This window comes from Ictalurus punctatus, chromosome 2, assembly GCF_001660625.3.
Source record: "Ictalurus punctatus breed USDA103 chromosome 2, Coco_2.0, whole genome shotgun sequence".
Taxonomy (NCBI): Eukaryota; Metazoa; Chordata; class Actinopteri; order Siluriformes; family Ictaluridae; genus Ictalurus; species Ictalurus punctatus.
The window spans coordinates 17,288,114-17,312,658 of record NC_030417.2 but is presented as its reverse complement, the minus strand read 5'-3'; the positions used below and the strand labels follow the sequence as shown (position 1 = coordinate 17,312,658).

At 39.4% G+C, this 24,545-nt stretch overlaps 1 protein-coding gene across 5 annotated transcripts; it reads right to left on the bottom strand.

The window, feature by feature from the left end:
* Positions 1–48: 48 nt before the first annotated feature.
* rnf44 (ring finger protein 44) lies at positions 49–21,223 on the bottom strand. 5 transcript variants are annotated; one of them, XM_017490202.3, is made up of 11 exons: positions 20,901–21,223; positions 9,556–9,821; positions 8,332–8,563; positions 7,801–7,968; positions 6,465–6,638; positions 5,320–5,487; positions 3,931–4,046; positions 3,372–3,459; positions 3,004–3,125; positions 2,810–2,909; positions 49–1,834 (listed from the first exon to the last, which is right to left on the bottom strand). In XM_017490202.3, the coding sequence occupies exons 2-11, from the start codon at positions 9,726–9,728 to the stop codon at positions 1,772–1,774; spliced, it is 1,404 nt and encodes a 467-aa protein (XP_017345691.1). In that variant the 5' UTR covers positions 9,729–9,821; positions 20,901–21,223; the 3' UTR covers positions 49–1,771. The 5 variants fall into 5 exon arrangements, with proteins under 5 accessions (XP_017345691.1, XP_017345683.1, XP_017345700.1 ...); XM_017490194.3 differs by lacking the exon at positions 20,901–21,223 and adding an exon at positions 13,253–14,838; XM_017490211.3 differs by lacking the exon at positions 20,901–21,223 and adding an exon at positions 13,253–14,825 and having other exon boundaries at positions 7,849–7,968.
* Between the last annotated feature and the right edge of the window lie 3,322 nt (positions 21,224–24,545).

The window sequence follows — 24,545 nt, the reverse complement described above, 5'->3', positions numbered from 1 at the left end:
ATTATTATTATTTAAAGAATTTTTTTGTCCTTTTTTTTTGGGGGGGGGGGGGGGGGGGAGTCTTATGCAGAGCAAACCAAGAGCTGAGCAGGTTTTACAGTGCATTTCTAATAACGACCTTTTCTCTTCGAATCGTGGAAATCACTACAGTCAGCTGGCACACACAAGCAGAGTCCACGACGTGCTGCGGGGCGTTTCCACGTTTCTTTTTTTGTCTCAATACAAGACGGCAATAAGGATGCTATGCGTACAATGCTGAATCTTTTTTTACATCACTTCACATTGCTACTGTGCCCCCCCCCACACACACACACCTCACCCCAAAGATACACCGTGCTAGTGCTCTGCCCATCAATCCAGAAGATAAAGCCAATAAATAACACCAGTTTTAAAAACCTAAAAGAAGTTAAACCGACTACGGAGTCTACTTTTTTTTTTTTTGTCCGTTTATGATTAGTAACAAGTTTGTGCTTGTCAACGTCTTGAAGAAGGCAGAGCTGTATCCTTGGAGAGTGTATTGAATTATTGAATATTTGGCTCACAGATGAGGAAAAAGCCCGGTCCTCCGAAATAAAACAAAAAAAAAAAAAAAAAGAAAGAAAAAAAAAAGAAGGATTCGTTCAGGACAGACACTCGTTACACATATTGCTTTCTGCAAAAGGGACCCACACCTTTTTCCAAAGTCAGTTTGTTTGGACGTCAGGTGAAAGTGAAATTCCCTTCGCCGCTGTCCCGCTGAACCTGCGCGTGAAATGCAGCAAGAAGCTCGTCGAGTCGAAAGTATTGCTAACCTAAAAAGAACAACAGTCCGTGAGACACCATCCAGAAGAGAGCAAACGTAGAGAAGGATGGAGGAGACGAAAGGAGGGCTTCCCCGTGCAGTACAGCCAGTTTGGGAGGCGGACAGAGGTCATAGGTCGCGCCAAGGTCCTCATCCTTGTGACCTTTCCAGTGCAGCAACAGTGCAAAACTCCACAGCGATGAGGCCCAGGAGCAGACGTTTATACACACACGCACACATTCATCCTGTTTAGTTTGCAGTACATTTTTTTTTCTTCGTCGTTAGCTCAAAAGATTCGGAGCCACTGCCCTTCACGCTCACATTAGCAAAGCTGGGATAGAGCTATTGAAATCATCAATACATTATTGCAAAACATACATTATTAACAAGTCACTTCAGCCCCATCACCTATACAAACATGCAGCTAATGATCAGGCGATTCGTTTCTTTTTTCTTCTCCAAAAGACAGTGGAATGGACAAACCAAATGGCGGTTGCCTTTTCTTCTCCTCCCCCGATTGAGCAACGTCCTCGAACCCCCTCCCTGTCTTCCCTTAACATCACTACAGCACAGCTTGGATTATTCGTAAGCGAACAGCGAGAACACATTCAACCGTGTAAACAGATGCCAACACCACACGTTAATCTTTGGAATCGGCAAAAAAAATTATAATAATAAGGGAGGGGCGGATGAAAACTGGAAAACGGTGCTTGTGGGAGTTGGCCGGGCTCAGAGGAGGCAGTAGCTTGCGTGAAAAGCACAGCGGAGGTCTAACACAATCCGTACAAATTCCAAGATTGCTTATTGGTCGAATGTTTGGGAGGAGGGGGCAGTTGGAGTGTGTAGGAGATGCTTCTACGTTTTGCTGGAGGGCACAGGTGTCGGGTGGTGCGCACATGTATTATGTGAGTGTGAGTGTATGTGTGTGCCCACTCCCACCACACACTCCAAGGTTTGTGCTGTTATCCAGTGAAGGACGAAGGCCCGGACTCACTCCACGTCACGGTGAACTTCGGAAGCGTCCGCACGGCAGATTGGACACGTGCGGTTACTCTGAGAGACGACGAGAATGGAATCAAACGTTGGTCATTTGCACACAAACACACATACCACTAATAAGCACTTTTAATATAGACTTTCTAAGAAACTTCCAGCAAACTTGTAGCGCCACATTTAACCCTCTACTGCATGAATTATTACATTTACATCAAGTTCACATAATAAAAAGATACAAAAGATTTCGAAAAAATCTTTTCAAAATTGCCGTATGGCAACAAAGTGCAATGGGGAAATTATCATCTAGTCAAAAATAGCACAAAATGTATGATTACAATTCCAATTACTGCATTTGCAAGTTGCAGATGGGTTTTTCTGCCACCTAGGAAACATGTAAACATTATAACTTCTAGAAAGGAATTACATTTGTAAAAGCTCACTCAAAATACATACACAAATTAGATCCAAACATGTTTTTGGGGATGTATATTTTATTCTTTCTCTTGAATCATAACATTTAGAAAATAAGGTGCAATAATACGGTTTTTCTTACTTTATATGTGAAAAAATGTAAATATACTATTAGAGGATCCTAATTGTAGTAGAATTGTTTGTTTTTTTGCTATGTAGGCCTGTTAAAAGAAAAGGAAGTGCAAACAGCACTTCCTGGTCATGTGACAAGGCTTTTTTTCCCCCTTATGTCAGAGTTAAAGTCCCCATTTTACAATTACATATGGAAAAAGTAGTTTTGTATTATTGTCCATCAAAAAATGAGAAAACGTTAATTAATTGTTGCCATATGGAATCACGATGCAGTAAAGAGTTAAAAGACTGAAAAAGTGAGTTCAACACTGCATTCGTTTAATGTTCAGAAAAGTCAATTAATGTTGAATAAGAGGAAAATCAGTTCTAAATCAATGTGAACATTTTACAATTTTAAAGATTCAATACAAAATCAGCTGCATTACTCCCATCAGCTTGTAATTATAAAAATAATACCCTCAGAGGTATGAATTTATATGAGCCACGTACCTTTAACCATTTGTCCACACACTTTGCGTGAAACTCGTGATTACAGGGTAATACTCGAAGTAGCTGCCTTGACTCAAAATCACTAAAGCAAACGACACACCTGAAAGGATAGATGAAAAAGGGCAATCGCCGATGAGTAGGATTTCAACTACTAAAATGATTCCTACGATTAAACACAAGCTCAGCTCACTTACAGGGTCTGTTCTGATTGGTGTTTTTCCGAGTTGAACCTGTAGGACGGAAGCTGTTCGATGTCGGCCTTCATCAGTCCTCGAGGTTTAGCCTCGCCGAGTCTCTCCGCGAGGTTCAGTAACGCCTGGGGCAGAAGTCACAACATTGAGCGCACGCTCCTTATAATGCTGATGCAACATGAGCATTAGTGTTTCTATAGTAATGTCTTGCACTGGGACTTGTATAGTGGATGCTCCAAAAAACAAAAACAAAACAAAAAACGTACATCAGTTGATGTGAAGTTTTCTGTAATGAGACTTTTCCCTTGTAACAATTATGGAAGGAGTCTCCAGTGTCAGTACTTTGTAACAGGAAAGCCTTCAGGACTCACCTCGTAGTTCTCCATCTCTACGTCGTCCACGTCCAGGTCCAAGCTGATAGCCGGACCCACAGCAGTCGGAGGCACAGGAAGCATCGAGCTGTACACAGACATGCCATATATAAATACAAGTTATCCCTGAAACACCTGGCTTAGAAACATGCTTTCAACAGCTGATTTGGTAACAATGTAGTTACCAACCAAGATACCCATTTTGGCTTTTTAAATGCTCATCACACCTAAAAACTCTGTCCATGATCACCTATCCTCAGAGCTGGAACAGTTTGACAAATCTGAAGTAGCACTATTATACTCTTATAATGAGCACATAAGAGGGACCACATGGTCTTACTTCAAGGCCAAATATGTCAGGAGAAAAAGGCATTCACTCACGCACACTAAAGACTGGAGGGACCAAGGGGATTATTTTATTGCTAGGTAGGGCATAAATACTACACATGGCCACTATATAGTAACTTAAAAGCATGTGATTATGCCTAAGATATAGGAAGTAAAACACTTTTGTTCTATAAACTTCATCAGACAGAGCGTATGTGGAGATGCCTCTTACAGGAAGTAAGGGAGGAAGCCGGGGTAGTAGGGCGGTGGAGGGGGAGGAGGAGGCAGCGGCTGCTGTAAGCGATACCTCTGGCCACTCCCACGCCTGGGCAGCATGTGTGGATATGGCTGAAGAAACACACAATGCACACGTGAGCACATGATGCAACAGTCAGTCTATTAAATAACAATCAGCACTGTAATGTTATTACTGACACACAAAGGGTTCATCTAATCCTAGACCAGGACCTGTATATGACGACATGACATGCATATTTTATATATATATATATATATATATATATATATATATATATATATATATATATATATATATATATATATCTATATCTATTGAGCGCACCTGAATATAAGCCGCACCCACTAACTTTAAAAGGAAAAAATTGTGTGCGCATATATAGGCCGCACTCGTCTATAAGCCGCAGGTGTCCACGTTGTAACATGAGATATTTACACAGAAAGATGTTACACAAAGATTTTTTTAAAAACTTTTAATTAAATACGTACCGTAAATGCTTTTTTCCGAACAGTGCCTGTAACACGGCTGGTTAAAAAAATAAAAAAAATACAGTTGCCTACCAGGAAAAGTCATTGATCGCTATCTTCATCTTCCTCCTGGGCACTAAAACCACTAAAGTCGCCTTCTTCAGTGTCGGAATTGAACAGCCTCAGAATGACCGGTACTTCGTCACACACTTCCTCAGACTCTCTTTCGTTGTCGCTCTCAATGTCACTTACGTCTCGAGGCAAATTCGCCCTTGAGCTTGTGCTGTCCTCTTCATCACGCAGCAGTCCAGCCTTTCGAAACCCGCTGGTGATGGTAGATTTTATGACACTGCTCGACGCTGTTAGGATCCACTGGCAGACTGGAGCAAAAGTTGCTCTTCGCATGCTATTTCCTTCTTCGACAGCCAGATCGATCGCCTTTAACTTGAAAGCTGCATCATATGCATTTCTTCGTGTGTTTTCCGTGATGAGGGGGTGTGCATGAAGCGCAAAATGACTGATCTGAAGAATTTAGTGTGAGTGCGTTTGATTTCATTTGAACCACTGAATCCACTGTGACCTGTTCGGTAATTTAATTGGTCCGATGTGACGAGGCTAAATGTTTTGGCGGCATGAAGCGCATTAGCTCGTAAAAATCCATAAATTAGCCACGTCATTGTTTAAACCGCAGTGTTCGAAGCGTGTGAAAAAAGTAGCAGCTTATAGTCCGGAAATTACGGTATATATATAAAATGAAACAGTGGCATACTAGTCTGAAATTATTAATAAATATAGGCCATGCTGTAGGCACAATATGGACTGTAGCTGTTTGCAGTTACATTATTGGCATTGCACATGATGAGAATTATGAGAATTTCCTGACATTTTCACTCACCACCGCAAAGGGCAGCTCCTGGTGTAGGGGTTCTTGGGGCAGGTGGTACTGCAGGGGCACGGAGGGGGGCATGGCTGCTGGTGGGTGATGAGCCGCAGGGTACGAGAACGTTCCTAAATGGTGCTGCTCTCCTCTCAGGTCCACCTCGTTCTCCACTCTTTGCAGAGGCTGAGGAAAACATGCAAAAGGACACCCAAACCGACATGCTTCACTCAAAAATGCTAATGTGGCTAACAATATCTAAACAGACATAGGAAGAGAATGACTGTTTATATCTGTTTCATCATGAGGGACAACAGAAGATAGCTTTTTTCGTACAAGAAAATAAACACAGCTGCAATCAAAATTATTCAACCCCCATTGCAAATCAGGTTTATTGTCAAAATGTACAGAATTTCAGCTGTTTGCGATGAACAAATCAAACAAAAGCAATTAAAACAGTTCAACGCGACGAATGCTTCAAGTGTGTCTCCGAATTCAACTGAAAATGCCACTTCTAATGACTTCTCCAGTCTCAAAATTATTCAACCCCCTGAATAGAATCCCCCACAACAGCCCAAATATGCAGAACAGGTGTTGTCTCAAGCACACCTGATGTAATTAATCAATGGCTTCATTAGTTGCACCAGGTGTGCTTGAGCAGGAACACATGAAATACCTGAACTGGCTAGGGGTAGAAAATGTATTAAATACCTGAACGGGGCAGAAAAAGGTAGCTATCAACGGCTGCAACCAGATATCTGAGAAGGTAGGTTGTGAAAAACCCTCGAGTGACTGCAAAAGATTGCAACTGTATGATGACTGTATGCTATAATTTAGAAATAAAAGTTTTACTAGACAGCAAATCGCTGTGGTATAAACAGTGAAAACATTTCAGGACGTTCGAGTCTGAAAATGATGTATTTCAGGGTGGGAACAATAACTTCGCTTCATCACAAGCACCCTGTATTTTATTATTCTGTAGATGTAGTGTGCATCAGCAGCACACTAAATTTACAATGCATTCTAGGTAAAATTACTGTACACAATCCAGGAAAGAATCGTTTGTCCACTGGGAATTCCAACACCGCCCCCAAAAAGTGCACTATAGTGAACAGGGAATGCATTCAGACACGGCAAGAGACTCGCCCCAGTGAGTGGCTCACCATGCGTGGGTGCTGGGGCTGCAGGGGGATGAAGTGGCTGAGTGGCGCCAGCGCCGGGGGCTGATGCGGTGCCACTGGAGGACTCGGGTGCAGGAGGAAATGCTCGCTGGAGATCAGAGGCGGAAAGGCCTGGTAAGACACGGGTAAATGGTGCATGGTGCACGCCTGGATTAGCTGCAGAGACACAAATAAACACCAAGATAAGTGTCATTTTCAATACCGAACTAAAGTACACTTTCCCCCTGATGACTCTTAAATAACTCTTCTGTAATGGTGTAAAGACCAAACAAGGGCTTTAAATTGTGGAAACTACGGTGCCCTGGAAATAGGTCAATAAGCAGAAAAACTGTGTACTATCTCACAGGTTTTACCACAAACTAAAGCATTACAAGATATGCACTAGAATGTCTGACAAGACAGAAGGCAATACCTTTGTGGCTTGCCAGTCCCAATAAAGGATGTATGAACATCTAAGAAACGGTGATGTAGCCTGTGTGGCTAAAGTAATCCTTGGTGGAGAACCAACTGTCCAGGGATGGAGCTGGACCTGATCCAACCTTTCCTATAAACCTGACCCTAATCCAAAAGACGCTGCACAACACACTTATCCAGCCTAAAACGCACCAAGTTACCTCCACCTCCTGGACTTTTAGTTAGGAGCTGGATTAGGTTCGACTCCACCCCCTTGACTTTCAGTTCTGCAGAGAGGGGTATTTGGCAGAGTCAAGCCCAGTAAAGGTGGCATGGCCTCTGTGTCTACACGTCCCCTTACAGAACTTGCATCACACTGAAACATCTCTAAATCATTTTATTGAATTGCTGGCTGCTTAAAATGCATTTTTTTACACCTCAAATCATTGATTATTTTAATAATGATCAATAATTTACAATTCTGCATCTTAACTGAAATGTAGCTGCTCTGATATTTGAAAAGCTACAGTGGTCGCACACATACTGCACAATCAGCCATTTTTCTGAAAAACCCTGACTCATTTTAACCAACATAATGCATTCACAATACACAATACGAAGGTGGGAGCTGCCATGTCGACAAAACAGATGCAATGAATTAAGCAGATGACTCGATATACTCTCAGATGAAAAGGGATAAATAATGCACAGTGGCTGTAATGATGCTCTGATCTAAATGCATTAAGGGAACTGTTTGACCAAAACACTGAGAAGAGAAATCATGACTAGCTGCAAGCCACATTAGTATTTATTTTCTCCTTTGGTTAAACAGTTCTTTTAAGCTAACGTTAAGCTGGAGCGGAGTGGAATGTGCGCTCTACACAGACGGCACTGACGCTTCCGGCTCTTCCTTGTTCAAACTCACAGGAGGAGGAAGGCAGCAGAGCAGAGAGAGCTGTCCGCTGAACATTACCGAGCATGCTGGGAGCTGCTGCGCGTTGCATGCTGGGATCGGCTGCCCTGTGTGCATGGGAAAGCCGTGGGTCGTCACCGTGGTAACTGTGTAAGATATCGGAACAGATCCTTGGTGCATCTTTGGGAGGGGAAACAAGAACATTAGTTAGAATTAAAAATACAAGTTAAAAAATAAAACTATTTAAAAGGTGCTTGAGTGGAATTACAAAAGTGTGAATCAAAAACTATTTATGAAACTACAACTTCAGTACAGTTCTAAGCGTCATGCACAGCAATAAACACACAGATCAATATACATAAATACTAAATGAGAGCAAATGCTCTCTGAACTGGTGAAACTTAAAAGTCTCATTCAGTTTGTTCTACAGGTATGCAAACAGCAGGAGAAGAATCAGGATAAACCAGGTAGTCAACCTGTTGTTTACAGAAGTAAATTTTAAAGCGTCGGCTATAACGATCATCTTTACAATGTCGAGCCTACTTGTTCATGAAGGTCCACCATGATGGAGGTCTGCTGCGGCGGGTGTGTGGACGGATGGAGCATGCGGGGTGGGGCGCCGGCTTGGCTGTACTGCCTCGCCTCCTCTACAGGAACGGCCTGGTGCTGGTGCTGCTGCTGAGGGAATGCGGCGTGGGGAAAATTCTCATCCTGCCGCGGGGAAGCGTGCGCAGCCGTTCTGTCTCGCTGCCCCCACTGCCAGCGCGCTGGAGGACTGCAGAAACAAACCGCACATTTCCACAATGCTATCGACTTTAGACATCCGCAAATATTTGCGCGAGGTGGACAAACGAGACGGAAGGACACAATTTACTATGCAGACAAAAGCAAGTCGGGTTGATGAGCCAATCACGGTTCCACACAGTTCGGCATCATCATGCCTACAAACCTCATATAAAACAAGATGGGTTTGGTGTTGGAGCAGGAAATAAGTTCAATCATGCAGCACTTACAGCTGTCATGATGAATTTTAGTAGTTAAATTTAAAAGTAGCATGTATTCAAAAGCAAGAAAACATTCAAATATTTAAGTTCCAACGAGTCCGGGCCGAGTCTGAAATGGCAGATTATTAGGAATGCAATGCACTAAGTAGGGTCTACAATACTATCATCTTCCCTATATATTGTGTACAGTAAACAGGAAGCTTTTGGTGTCTTGGATCCTACTTAAGAAAATAAATATCAAGCTAAATATCACCAAGAAAACTGTAGAGAAATCAAAAAAAAACAACCTCTGAAGGAAATATTTGCCTACTCTAGCATCATCTGCTAGTCTTATATTCATCTATATTAAATGCTGAAAACGGCATATTTCTCATTCTTGGGATGGTGTCAGAACACCTTATGATCTCGGAACACACCAAGGTCAGAGGTGACACGTAGTCTGGCTGCGCCTGCTCCTCTCTTATCTCTCCCCTCTCCCAACACTTCTTCTCTGTACACAAGCTGGCCTCTCCATCTTGAAAGTGAGCCCACAAAAACTTTTTTCAAGCACATAAACATCTGAAGATCAACATCAGCCTCCTGGTTCCTGTCTCGCTGTTCTCGAATATCTAAGCACTGGGTGCCGTGACCCGAATGGACACCAAGACCTCTCTGGTGAATTATTTGATTGTTTACTAATTAAGAGAATACGATACAAGCTAATAATATGGCCTAATTGCTAATAATTTAACATATGCATTAATATTTGAATGCACTCAAATACCTTTTAAGTGAGCGAAACATGAACACACTTGCTGAAAGAATGAGAGTTGTAGCAGCACAGTCCCACCTTCTCCTGAGGTGCACGGGCGCGTTGCAGGGACCCCCGATGAAGCTCCTCTGGTTTAAGGGGGCTGTTGGCGGCCGCCTATTCACAGCTATTTCCCATGGTCGCATTGGGGATGTTGTGAAGAACGAGTCACAGCCACGGGTGGGGGAGCACTGGTGCTCGAGGCACTCGGGTACGGCGGCCTCAAATTCTCTTCAGCTCTGTCACGCACACACACACACAAACACACACACACACACACACACAGTAAAGGTTTTTCTGAAACTTACAACAGTCTCAGGGAAAATAAAAAACACTCAGCGAGCAGCAGTTTTTGCAGTCTTCAATTGTCCGGTTTCGGTTCACACTGTAGCCTCGTATTCCTGGTCCTGACTGACAGGTTCGGAACCCAATGTGGTTTACTGCTGTTGAAGCTGATCTACAGGTTTGGTATGTGCTGCATTCTGAGATGCTTTTCTCCTCACTACAGTGGTAAAGATTCACTGTAGCTTCCCTGTCAGTCTCTGGCCAGACTGGCTCTTCTCCTCTGACCTCTCTTATCAACAAGGCGTTTCCTCACGCAGAACTGCTGCTCACAGGATATTTTTGGGGTTTTTTTCACCATCTAGTATCAGTGCTTTTTTTTTTTGTAACACTCAGAAGTAAAGCTGTAACTGTTTCTCTTTTTTTTGTCAACTGCAACTTGTTTCACAACGTCCCACAACGTGAAATCCAACTATAAACAGATAAAAGTACATGGTGGTGTTTAATTTAAAAACAAAAAGACGAGAGGAAGAGAATATGCTCCAGAATAATCATGTTCCAATTCATATCAGTGTCGGTAATTATTTTTCAATACCAGTATGCCTGTAAATGTTTTATTCCTTCCTTAATTCATGTGACCGGTCAATAACTAATATCAAGCATAACTAAAGGACCTTTGATAGTGCTGTTATTTAATGCTGACCAGCTGGATAAGCTTTACAGTCCACGCTTTAAAAACAATGAGCGTAGACGACATAATATCTGCAATCGCTGTTGACTACTATTAAAAATAGATATTCAAATTAATGCCACTCATAGTGACTGGACTTCTTAGTGGATGCTGTAAAGTATAAATAATAATAACAACAACAACATAACATGAATAACATGAATCTGAGTGCAAGTTTAAGGAAACTAGCAAGGAAACTGGTGTTGATATGATGCAATTAATGCAGTGCCAAGTATCTGTAATTACAGATTAAATTTGACATACATGCATTGTGTCACTGGAGTACATTAGATTTACATTAAATTTGAAACATAAAATAAATCTGTGCAGCCATCGTACGTGCAAATATTTTATACTTAAACTGAAAGTTGGAGACCTGGATGCATTTTGAAGTGAAGCAGATCAAGCCTACATGAGATGGGTTCCCTTCCCTGGATTCTTTATTATTAAATAACAATGTCATTTGTATTCAACATAGTGTAACACATTTGAGGTTATTCAAACTATTAAAAATGGACGATTTTGCATATTCAGTTGTGTCCGCGTCATCAGTGCAATATACAATGAGCAAAAATGCCACTATTGCTACAGCATTATTTAAAATGAACCCATTATGTTTTTTAAAAAATGTAGGCACATTTCAAAGGTCTCACACAATAGCTTTACATGCATCTTAGCTCAAAAACACTTCAATGTGCTCATAATTTAAACTGCAGCATTACCCCCCCCCCCCCCCAAACTGTCAAAAACAACTCATTAAATGAGCCATTCTAAAGGATTAATTCTAAACTCCTTCTTTCAGAGAGCATAACCTGCTCTGATTGGTCAGACACCCCAGTCTGTTGTGATTGGTCTACCGCTGTCAGCAAGCAGCAAATGAAAACCAGAGGCGGGGCTTTTTGTTACAAACCTACATAGATTAGTACAGGAAGTAAATCTTTTACTAACGACATGTTTCAGCGGTTCAGAATCGCTTCCTTCTTTTGGGAGTCAATAACTCAGTTTGTTGTGCACTTTGATTTTTGAACCTTTGCAGACTTTTTAGATTCACAAACAGCTCAATAACACACTACATGAAAAGGTCATATCTGAAAAACCATAATAGATGCACTTTAAATATCATGGAGTATGTCACTCGCAATGTCACACCAATAAGTTCTTTAAAAAAAAAAAAAAAAAGTGGTACGCATATTTTAATAACAAATGCTGTTTTATGCATAATTAAAAGCTAAGATGTTATATTTAAAGAGTCTCCAGTGTCAGCACGTTGTAACAGTCAGCTGTGAAGCTGTAACGGCTTTGTGGTAGGTTTTTATTCCTTGTCTTTTTTATTAAAGGACTTGGGGGGGGTTGAAGGAACTACATTCCCTGCTTCGTATACATTCCATAACAATAAATGTATCTGTGAATGGCTATAAAAATTAAAAATAAAAATAAAAAAGTATTACAGGGGGTGCTTCACACTAACCCGTCATAGATTATTACTTTATCGGCACAGATTAGTGATTAAATCCTTATTTTTTTCCATTATTATCCGTGTAACACGAGTCGATATGCAAATGACTGCGAATATGCAAATTATGCGATACTTATGACGTCACATCGCGACTTGAATTTACTTTCTTACTTGCTACTTTTCAACTACTAAAACAGGGAATGTGGCGTATTAAGACACGTCCGTGTTAATTAGCGCAATATCTAAACGGGTAAAAAAATGACTTGATTCATAATGACCAGGAATAAAGTGTCGATTTTTGTAAAATCACGCGCACAATGTCAATCACTGAAAAACAAGGACCTAACGTTGCATCAAAGATCCGTTAAAAACGCCGAAATAGCACAAATGTTCTTCCGTGTCGATAACACTCTTGGTGTGAAGGATTTAACAAAGGATAAGAGTTTTTTTGCATTATTAAAATCAAGAGATGGTGTGGAGTGAAGTGAAGCAGCGCCATGTGCTCAGAGACAAAGCAAAACAACAAAGAGGAGACATGAGCCGAGTGTAATTTCTCTCTCGCGCTCTCTCTCTCACTCACTCACTCACTCACTCATACCTCCCACAGATAAATACCACCTGGTGCACGACATTTCTACTCGTAAACGAGTGCAAATCGTATAAACGTGCACTCTGTGCTTATAACATGTGTATACGAGCAGGGGGGGATGGAGCAGTGTGTGTGAATATAAACAGCTAGCACAAAGGGCACATGTGGCTGACTTTGTTGTTAGCCACTGTTAGCTTCACGAGCGAGCTTGCTTGGCTAAAATGCAGACCAAATGCAAAGAAATAAAGTCAGACAGAAGAGCGACATCCAGAAATAACGGCAAAGTGTGTTTTTAAGGCGTGCACAGTCGACATTAGGTGAACTAGCTGTTGTTGCTGCTGCTGTTCGTGTTGTTTATGCAAACGAGCTGAACCCAAACAGGAAACACACAGCTAGCCTAGCCCATCTTAGCCGCGTGCAAAAGCGAACAATTTTGCTAACCTAAAAAGAATCCACCCTTGGTTCAAAATGATTTAACGAACATTTCGCTCTCGTCTTTGCAGCACATGAAGAGGCTATATTCACAGCTATATTCACAACATTTTTGCGCAAAATATAAAACCAAACGCTAAAGCTTAGAAGCGACAGACGCTAGCTGTTTAGCGTAGCTTACTTGTTTTCAGGCGGGTCCAGACACTTCTTATCCGATAAACCGGTGTGTTTTTTATGAATTCGGTTTGTTTTTGTTTGCAATTTAAAAAAAAAAAAACAGTAAACGTTAACTTGTATGCATGCTTGACTTTAGGAGTCTTCTTCCCCGCTTTGTATCCGCTGCGTCCCGCTTGAGCTTGTTGATTGGAGCTGCTGTGTTTTCATGTCCAGCAACACAGCAATAAACGCCACTCATAAGCGCTGCTTTTTTTTTTTTTTTTTTTTTTTTGCTATTTCAACTATTTAACATTCAAAATCCGAAACTAAAAACGGCTCTAACAGTGAAATTTTTCAACTACATTTATTTCACAAGCATTCCACTGCGCGTGTTGTCATTGTGTTTGGGTGCTTACGTCCCAGTTGTGATGACGTCACTCCGACATAGCCCCGCCCCACACGTCAGCCAGAGCAAACGCTGTTTTTAAAGTCCCCATGAAATCAAAAAAGAAGTGTTGGGGCTTTTAGTACGAGCATGTTAGTCTTAAGGTTGTCTATAAGCTAGTGCGTTCCAAAACAACAACACTCGCATGTAGAAGATATACCCATTCAAAATGTATCGTCTCTCTCTACCACTGATATGGATCAACGATTTTGTTGACATCATTCTGCACTTCAGCTTCTCATTAGATTTTCTGTCTAATCAAATGCACTCTAGAATCTGAAGTGTTATAAAACATTATAAACATCATATTGCTGAAATCGTTGTTGTTGAGCGAGAGAAATCATATCAGCAAACATGGGTTGTAAATGTGTTTTTGGCTGTTGGAACACATGCGTTTTATTCAGTTTCCCCAACTGTAAGCTGGTTAAGAAGGAAATAGCTTGAATTCATTCAATCTGAAGAAAGAGGTATTTCTGCAGCTCAAGTCTTCATGACAAGTTTTATCCTTAAATAATATATAATAATATCCTAAAATAAATAACCTGCAGTGATGTTATGATATTTCGGGTTATTAAAAAGGAAAAACAGAGTGTTTTGTGTCATAGCGGCAAATCAAGGCAGCCGGTCTTAAGGTAAAAAACTGAATCAAACAATAACATGATGCCCTGTTTGGATTGGCTTAGTTTTACATAGAGAGGTGTGGCAATGCAGTTATGCTACAATTGAGCATACTCTGAAAAAAATTCTGACCTCTGTCATGGAAAAATCATTCAAATTGGAATTCCATGTAGGGAAGTCAGGTGACATCTACCTTGCCCACATTCTCAGGCATAAACAGAATTCCCTTGGCATTATTTTCTAGATTTAACATAATATGTATGAAGTACGAATGGAATTTTTAGTTTGACAACCATGTGTACATCATCTCTGGTGATTGCTTCTTGTGCAAGTTGATCATAATTTACATTTACATTTATTCATTTAGCAGACATTTTTATCCAAAGCGACTTACAAATGAGGAAATGCAAGCAAATAATTACCACAAATGTTACCTTCAGTAACATTACTCAACATACATATGTCCACAAATCTTATCCCACCTGAAAAGTATTTTATTTTAACAATCTAAATTAACCTGAGCAAGTTGTGGGTTGACATTAGCTTTACAGGCTAGTCCAGAAACATTGGCAACCTTCATCAAAGGACTGGAGATGATATATATATATATATATATATATATAAAATCAGGAGTTTGTTCAATTTCTCCAAATGCAGAACATTTTAAACTCCTTTATATTCTTAGGTTTGTGCATGTGAACGTCCTTCTTAAATTCAGACCACATTTTCAACAGGGTTGAAAGCTAAAATATTTTTTCTGTGATGTATAAATGGTAATTAATTATGTTGGTGAATGATTCACCTTTGCCCAAATCTTAGCCTCTTGGTAGATGCAACCAGGTTCTGGGCTCCTGATTTTGTATTCCTGGCTTGATATGTACAGTATGTAGATTTAGGCTCTAGTTGAAAGATCAGTCTTCGGCGAAGTCTTATCCTCCCGGCAGAGGCAACAAGGTTTTGAGTCTAAATATACTCGCAGAATTCATGCAAATAATTTCACAAGAGCCCCTGGGCCACCAGGTGCAAAGAAAGCTCCAACAAATCAATGATCCTTCATCAAGTCACTTTAAAAAGGTTTTGTTTTGTTTGGTGAAGCACTGCAGTTGTTGTTTTTGATGTAGTGGTATCTTATAGCTGATTTTTAAAAAAACTGATAACCACAAGAATACACAAACCTGTGCAATTCTGAATGGGTGATGTTTGGACTCTTGTTTACTTCCAACATCAACATCAACATCATCATCATCATCATCATCATCATCGTCATCCTTAATGTATGCTCATCCTGTTCCAAATTTATCCTGTTCCAGTCTTTTAAATACACTATATAGCCAAAAGTTTGTGGACACGTGACCTGACCCATATGCAGTTCTTCCCCAAACTGTTGCCACAAAGTTGTAAGCACACAATTGTATAGAATTGTATAGAATGTCTTTGTATACTGTAGCATTACAGTTTCCCTTTACTGGAACTAAGATACGCAAACGTTCCAGAATGACAATGCCCCTGTGCAGAAAGCCAGCTCCATGAAGACATGGTTTGCCATGGTTGGTGTAGAGGAACCTGACCTCAACCGCACTGAATACCTTTGGGATGAACTGGAACGCCGTCTGCACCCAAGATCTCCTCGCCAAACTAATGCTCTTGTAACTGAATGAACACAAATCCTCACAGCCACACTCCAAAATCTGTTGGAAAGCCTTCCCAGAAGAGTAGAGGTTATTATAACAGTAAAGGAGGACATAAATCTGGAATGGGATGTTCAACAAGCACATATGAGTGTGATGGACAGGTTTCCACAAACATTTGGCCACATAGTGTATTTTCTTACAGCCATAATTAAATAAGGTTTTTTTTTTGTTTTGTTTTTTAAAATAAGGACAGATGGTGTATTACCTGATTTTTTAAAATACAATTGGTTGAAGGCAACAGTAAAGAAATGTTTCCTCCCTTTCTTGGATAGCTCTCATAGTGTGTATGGTTTATACAGTAAGGGTGCCAATGATTCTGTAGCTATTAATTATCATATTATATTAATGCCTTTTAATCCTGTTTACTAAATGTAAAGGTCATGATGCCACCTTGTTTCAATGCAAGTCACAGATGAAATTTTATTTCAACCTATATTAAATGTTTTCTGGCCTTTGCAGAAAGGCCAGAAAGTCATACAAGGTGAATTAAGCACACAATTGTATAGAACTGCACATACAATTGTATAAACTAGTTGCTCGTCTGTTCCAGCATTCTGTAACTGCACCGTGTTCTTGTAGGTATTCAAGCATAAACAAGTTGCAGACTGAATTTTTTCAGTCTACACACAACCGTTTATTGCACTGCACATCTCATCAGCTGGTTCATGTGAGGTCTCTCAGGCCACACTTTTCCATCATACAGATGACACAGCATTTTTCTGTTCAGCTGAAAGAGCAGGGTGTGTTTCTTTAGCAACACTAACTAACCATGCTCATTTATTGATGAAGTTTATCACATTAACACCATTGTATAGACACCATTAATTACCTTGCTGTGATGAGGAGCACATCTGCTTAGCAATTCAGGAGTGATGGGAATTCCGGCTCTTTTCACGGAGTCAGATCGATGAGAGTCGACACTTTTTGGCTCCAAAATGACTCGCTGACTTCTTTTTTTTTTTTTTTTTTGTATCCAACCTCATTTATACTGATATAATCACCTCCAATACATTTTAAGAAGTAGCAGTGCAGTGGATCGTACCTGTCATGCTGTGTCATACACACAGCTGAGATTCAAACACACGTCTAACCATTCACACTAATACAATTTTTCCCTGGAAGCCTCTTGATTAAACAGTCCATACAGGATTTACAGAGGTTTTTTTTTGAGATTGTTGTTGCCAAAAATACTTGATTTTGCTGCAGCTTTTTCTTTTTTAAATTTTGCGATGCAACTTGCGGCGTTTCTTGTTCTTTTTTTTTTCTTGGAGGAAAACTACTTGAATTGGTGAAATCGCAATAGCACGAAATTGTTTTGCACAGTGTTTCGCAGTGATATTTGCTGGTAAATGAGATCTTTTAGCTGTAATTATGTTTGACACACTTGAATCTGAGAGGGCTTTGGCTGAATGCGTGTTGTGATGACATCACATGACATATCTTGCCCCAAATCTGCAGAAAATGTGTGTTAATTTTGAAAAATTGCAAGCTCTTTCGAGTTAACTTCTACAATCGCAAAATCCTGGAGGGACTGGTTAAATTACAATTCAAGTGTAATTGCATGTGTCTATAAACATCTATATATGCACACACATCTACATTGAGAAAAACGGATCTCAACTTTCCACAAACTCAAAGAATCAAGTGATCACAACAATTGCCAAATTAAAAAAAAAATAAATAAATAAAATCTTAACCCTCACATCTGCAGCATCACTTAAAACAACCAGGCTCTCATAAGGTTTCTTAAAATACCTCAGAACAGCATCCATCATCTAGCAGTATTAAACTGCATGGTAGTGATATGACTGTGATAAATCATACAGTTGTTTCATCATATTTTTCATAGTAGCTTATTTGGTTAGAAGGTGATGAGTTTGAATCCCAGGAATCACAGCAAGACCCTTAAAAAGAGCAAATCCAGTGCCCTATATTCCTATGGAAGACAATGACATAATTCTGTCAGGTCAACCAAAAAAAGATACTCTCCGAGTACATACTTTCCAAAAGAAGCAAAAAAATAACACGCAAACAATAACACCATGAGTCGGCAAAATGTTTTTGCAAATATTTACAGTACTCAAAGATTACTGTACACTAGCAAATGACCTTAGTATAAAGCTGCATTATATTCAACATACAGTGCTGTTGAATTCTCAAATCTGATTGGTCAGAAGGCGTTAATTTTTTTGCTATATAATAAACGTATAATTGTTGGCATGGTGAAGTTTATTTAACATTTATAAAAGGAGTCTACAGCATCAGCACTTTATAACACTAAGTTTTCCACCACAGGAAAGTCTTCAGTAGAGAACTTAATTTCTTTGTATGGCAAAATTATTTGTCTCAACTCCAAAGTTCTGAAAAAAAACAAAAAACAAATGTTGGATGCAAAGTTCCAGAAAGCAATGCAGCAACTCAGAAACAAAGCAACTCAGGTCAGCTAGTTAGCGATGTATGGGACAATGACAACTGTGGAAGCTGATCTCTTTGAGCAGAGGGTACAGATGCAGATGTGAGAGAGCTGGACAGAATAAAGGACTAAAGCGCTGCTGCATTGATCTCTTTAGGTAGAGATGAAGCAAGGGTTAAATCCCATGATGCCACTAGACAAACAGCACTGTGAGTAATGTAGGAAAACATTAACCAAAGTGGCCATGTTGGTGAAAGCAGTTTATACACAAACACAAAAAAAAAATTCAACTAATTTTCAATTTAATTACAGATTAATTATTGCATGCCATTAAAGATAACATGTTAATTATAAATATTCGGGGTGGAATTTTGTCAGCTACATGTAGGTTGCTGCAAACTTACAAGATATTTCTTTACAATGACAGTGTCAGAGAAACGAGCATGTTCTTGTCAGTTTTACAACACAGTAGTATGATTTGATGGCTTGTCAATCAAATAAGCCACACCACTAGTTCCTGGTGATGTCACAGCTCACAAATGATAAACATGGAGATGTCCATGTCTATTTCTCCACTTGAAATTTGTAACATTCAATACAGGGTGTTTCTGCTTGAGGTGGTGGAATAAATTTGCTGTGTTTGCATTGTTTGTTGATACGGGTTTTTTGACACACTTTAAAAATCGCAGACATTTGCTTCACATCTGAGCTTCTTTATCCAAACCACTTCCGTATTATTGAAGAAGCTCCCTTTTTGGGGATTAATTCTTCTCCGTAGTCTAGGTTTAGAACTCCGCCTTCTACCATGCCTGTTCTCGTTCTACGTACGAGATGTGCACGCTGCGGCACGTAAACACGTCATCAACTATATCGTCAATATCGCGGGATGAAAAATTTTTATTGTGGGGAGGAATTGTACCGGTATATGACGGACGAAATGATATGGCACAGCCCTAATAATATGTTATAGTCACACAGAACCTAACTATTATGTGTATGCATTTTTTTTCATAGTGTGTACACTGCCAGCTGTTTATTTTACACATGCCGGCATAGGTTACTGTTTCCTGTTTTGGAAGCTATATCAGTAACATCATGACAAATTTGTAATGTAAATGTAAACGTAGTTCCGAGCTTCGACTTCCCACTTTTGAGTTATTAAGTAACATGAACTGGACTCACAAGTATTTTAGTTGTGAAGAAACTGGTAGGGGAATATTATTTTTGTCTTGACTCAGATGCGATCAAAATAAGGCAAATTACATGTTTGTTTGTTTTTTAAATAAAATGATTCTTATAATGTGCTGGATCAGTGTGAGGACAATAACATCTGATGGATATGTCTATATAACTGCTGTGTCATAATATAGAAATACTGTTTATGCAAAAGAAAAATATGTAAAAAGTGACATTTTGACAAAAGAAAAGGCAAATATTGACTAAAATGTTACAAATGTTGTGTGTGAAATGAACCTGCATTTCTTGTAGGTGAGAGAACTCTAAGAATAAATCGTGATGGAAGCAAATATTTGGCCAAAATAAATGCAAACTACATTATAAATGGACAACCTAGTCTCGCGAGGAGTGTTCAGGAAGTGACGTCACCTACTTCTTCACCCAACTGAGGCGACTAAAAACAACGCCTTTATTATTATTATTATTATTATTATTATTATTATTATTATTATTATTATTATTGCACTTAAATCCGTCGATTAATTTAAATCTGATGTATGACTGGGAACCAAATGAAACCGTGAACTAGCCTATATAGGGCGCATAAGTGGTTGTCTGTATGCTATGAAGTGCACTTATGTAGGGACTATGGAGCCGTTTGGGATTCATCCCGAGTTACGTAAACCTTTGCGCCAAATGACCAGCCGGCAACAAAAATGAATAAAAATAAAATTAAATTAAAAATTAAAAAGAAATGAGCAATGTGAGAATTTTACAGATGTTTTTTCAAAACAAGATGCAGCCTAATAAAGCTGAATTTGTTAGAGATGTTTATATTGACTAATTAATAAAAAAGCATGTCGGACATGCAGAAAGCCATGCAGAACATAAGAGCAAAAGAATATCATGTTGCTTTGTTTGGTTGGGGGTTTTGGGTTTTTTTGTTTGTTTGTTTTTGCACATCTTTGACATCTGAAGCCATTTTTTTTCCTTTTTGAAGCAATGTAAGTTCCAGGCTGTAATCAGAGATGGTACATCCTTATCAGAGGCTGCAGAAAAGACGCCAGAATAAAATGCGCAAATCAGTTGCAAATCAATCAATTACTGACATCAGCCTATTAATCACTCCTGACTTAAGCATAAGGTCATGTGAACTGCATGTTTCCAAGCCTTAGCAGAACTAGGACGCATCTTCATGCACCTCTAGTCCACTGTGTAAACATTGGAGCAAAACCGAGGAGCTCTCCAAAGGCGCAGACACACACACACACACACACACACACATGCACACACCCGAGCGCGCATGCAAACATCCCAAAACATAGCCTACCTGATGGTTAATCTGCACGGATTTCACTCTCTGGTCCCATCTCTCATCCGCGCGCGCGCACACGCACACACACATACACGGATCCGGTTTTGCCGGGATGATCCGGTTCAGTGAATCATTCCGCGGTTTTCACCACTGAAAGGGACAAACCGGCGGCGCATCAAGCCAATCCCAGTCCACCCGAGCAGATATGTGTGCGACATGTCTTGTCTTCTGTGTTGTTATTTAATAAAAAACAAAGGCTGGAGTTTTGACTGAACACAGTGACTCCATGTGGCTTGCAGTCATGCTTTAGGCATGTGCGCAATTTTTCGGATCTACCCCTATATGGAGCAGTTTTAAAGGGAGCTCTGGAATGTTTTTTTTTTTTTTTTACCGTAATGACTGTAAAAGTTCTGCCCAAAACGTCAATGTCATATCGCCCACCTTCACTGCGTCTTAATATGCCCTCTTCGACCTGCCCTCCATCATTTTAAAGGAATATTCCATAGTTTTCCCCAATATAATCCTGTGTCACTATACAGAGAAAAGCATAATTACTCAAAACAACCTTATAATAGAAGTCTAAAGGCAGTTAAACACGTACAAAAGTTTGTGGACACGTGACCATCACACCCATACGTGTTCCTTCCAAAAACTATTGCCACACAATGGCAGTGTAACAGTAAAGGGGGACTAAATTTGGAATGGGATGTTCAACAAGTAGGACTGGAGTGTCCACAAAGGTGTCCACAAAGATTTGGCCATGTAATGTGTCTCTATAACGTGACTTTAAAAGTAGCCTACACTATGAATACATCTGAATTATTCTAATGGACGGTAATCTAACAGGAAGCACTTAATGCAAGACTGGTCGTAATATAATATAATCCACCATGAAGTTTTGCCAACGATTACAATTTTCAGTTTATTAATGAACAACAGATTGTCATTCCCACAACTTAATTATCTCATTCTCTCACACTACTAATTTGTGGTCACAACTCAGTTATCTCATTCTGTCATATTACTTTGTTATTGGCACAAATTAATTCTCTCACACTACTAATTTGTGGCCACAACATAATTATCTCATTCTCTCACACTACTTAGTTGTGGTCACACATTAATTATCTCATTTCCTCATGTTACTAAGTTGTGGCCACAACTCAGTTATCTAATTCTCTCACACTACTAATTTGTGGCCACAGTATAATTATCTTATTCCTTCATGTTACAAAATTGTGGCCACAACTTAATTATCTCATTTCTTTGCACTAGTAAGTTGTGGCCACACGTTATTATCTCATTCTCTCACTCTACTTAGTTGTGGCCACAAATTACTTATCCAATTCCCTCATATTACTAAGTTGTGGCCACAACTTTATTATCTCACTCCCAGAGGCTAATGATCACGCAAGTCTTGACCATGTGTTATTTATTTATTTATTATCAAGTAGGGCTGTCCAAAGCAGGGTTCTGTAAGTCTCTGAGTTATACATAAATACATACTGTGATTTATTTATTTATTTATGTGTTATTATAAATACCACTAAGAACAGTGATTTTGCTGTGTGAGTGACCTTTATTCTCTGAAGTGTATAGTCTGTTGCCAACCACAATAAATCAACAAGCCTGGAAAGGACACATAGATTTGCTTATCTGACTGGTGACTGGTCTTTTATCATTTTCAATTATGATCAGATGAATTATAATCCCCCTCCCCCATCTATGTATGAAACCATCTATGTAATAAACTAAAGTCTAAGAGGATAAGATCAGAACCTCCTTCCCTTCAGAGCTATTTACAGTAAATCAGATTTAAAATCTGATACCTGACCTGCCTTCAGATTCAAATATAAGCCACACCCTTAATGACAGCAGTGAGTTGCTAACCATACTGTATCATAGTTACATGATCTTAAATACATTTTATTATTTCAGTTGATTTCTCAAAAAGATAAACACAACATTGCAATATTTCTGAAACGGCAACTATGAGTCACAGAATGGATGTTATATAATGGCATATAAAGTAAATCTGAAGTCGACATTATCTTATAGAGTACCCCAAAAATATTGGCACCCCTCAAAAGTGCCCTATATACAATGAATAACACACAATGAGTACTATGTTGTATAGTTGTATAAACACTTTTGTATTTTAATATTCTTTTCAAATATTAAAAATAAAGTAGGGCATGTTTTCTAGAAAAATTATTTCAGAAATTATTGGCACCCCCCCAAATTATTATTCTGTGCAGTCTTTTCCCCTAAAGAGTAGAACAGCAATAATCCTCCATCTGTGATGACTGATAAGGTCAGAGACCTTAATAAGATCTTGTAGAAGAATGTACTTGTAGAAGATCATGGACAAAATTCTAAGCTGCACACATGTATTATTTATACCTCAGGGAATAATGAGTCTTTATTGGTTACATATACAGTAGATCACAGTGAAATTGTTTTCTTTGCATACCCCAGCCTGTCAGGAAGCTGGGGTCAGAGCGCAGGGTCAGCCATGATACAGCACCCTGGAGCAGAGAGGGTTAAGGGCCTTGCTCAAGGCTACAGTACAGATCAAAGAAATGGGCTCCAGTTCATTTGATTGACATTTTATTTGCTTTTTATTCACATTTCCTTTGAAATGTTTGGTTGGATACTTCAAAAACCATGGAGACATCAAATTTCATCCTACAGAAACATCTACAGGTAAATCATTAGCTAGCTGAATGAGCTAGACAAGCAATCCAGATGTTTTGATGTGTTATGATATGAAAGCTCTGTATTAAACTTAACATGTTGTTTCGATATTTTCTGTTGTGTTAAAATATATCTAGTGCTGCTATAGGCTCAGGATAATGTGTAAGGGTTATCTTTGCTAGATATAGCTAACTATGTAGCTAGAAACATGTACGAATTAACAAGAGCTATCTAGCTAGCTCATGAACCCAGCAAGCTACTGAAACAAACTGCATTTGGCTTAGATAGCTAACCAGCTATCATTACCTTTCTTGACATGAGAACAGAATAGAAAATAGAACATTTTCCATACCATAGACATGGTAAAAAGCAAATTGTTAAGTAATTCCTCAAGTAGTTTTTCAACCGATTGTTATACTTACTGATTGTTGTAATTTTCGTGGTCACTGCTTTTACTTTTATTCAAGTGAATTATTACTACAGCAGCAGCACTTTTACTGTGTTTCATTCTTTCCACCACTGCTCTTGTGTACCACCGCTGAACCACAGCAGAAAATACAAAAGCATGAGCACTGGGTTCTCGTATGCTTGAGAAAATTAGTGGAATTTTTACCATTGTTTTCTGCAATGAATGATTGTGCTGAAAGATGGCCATTTGTCTGAGGTCTTTATGTAATAGGCAGATGAAGGGGTTCATTAGTGTTTGTCAGAAGTGGAAGCTTGGCTCAGGCATTTTTCACCCTGCGTTACGTTGGGTGGACGCTATTGTTTCCCCCCCACAGTCATTGCTGAAGATGTGGCTTAAATAAATTAACCTTAACGGACGTTAAAGCTAGGGATCTAGAGGAGAGTTTTGCCAAATGTATTCATCTGAGACTACTATCGATGATAAACTGCGCAAATCTAATATCTGAGCTAAAAGGAAATCAGCCGCAAGCTTTTTTCATGCAACCACTGGTGGTG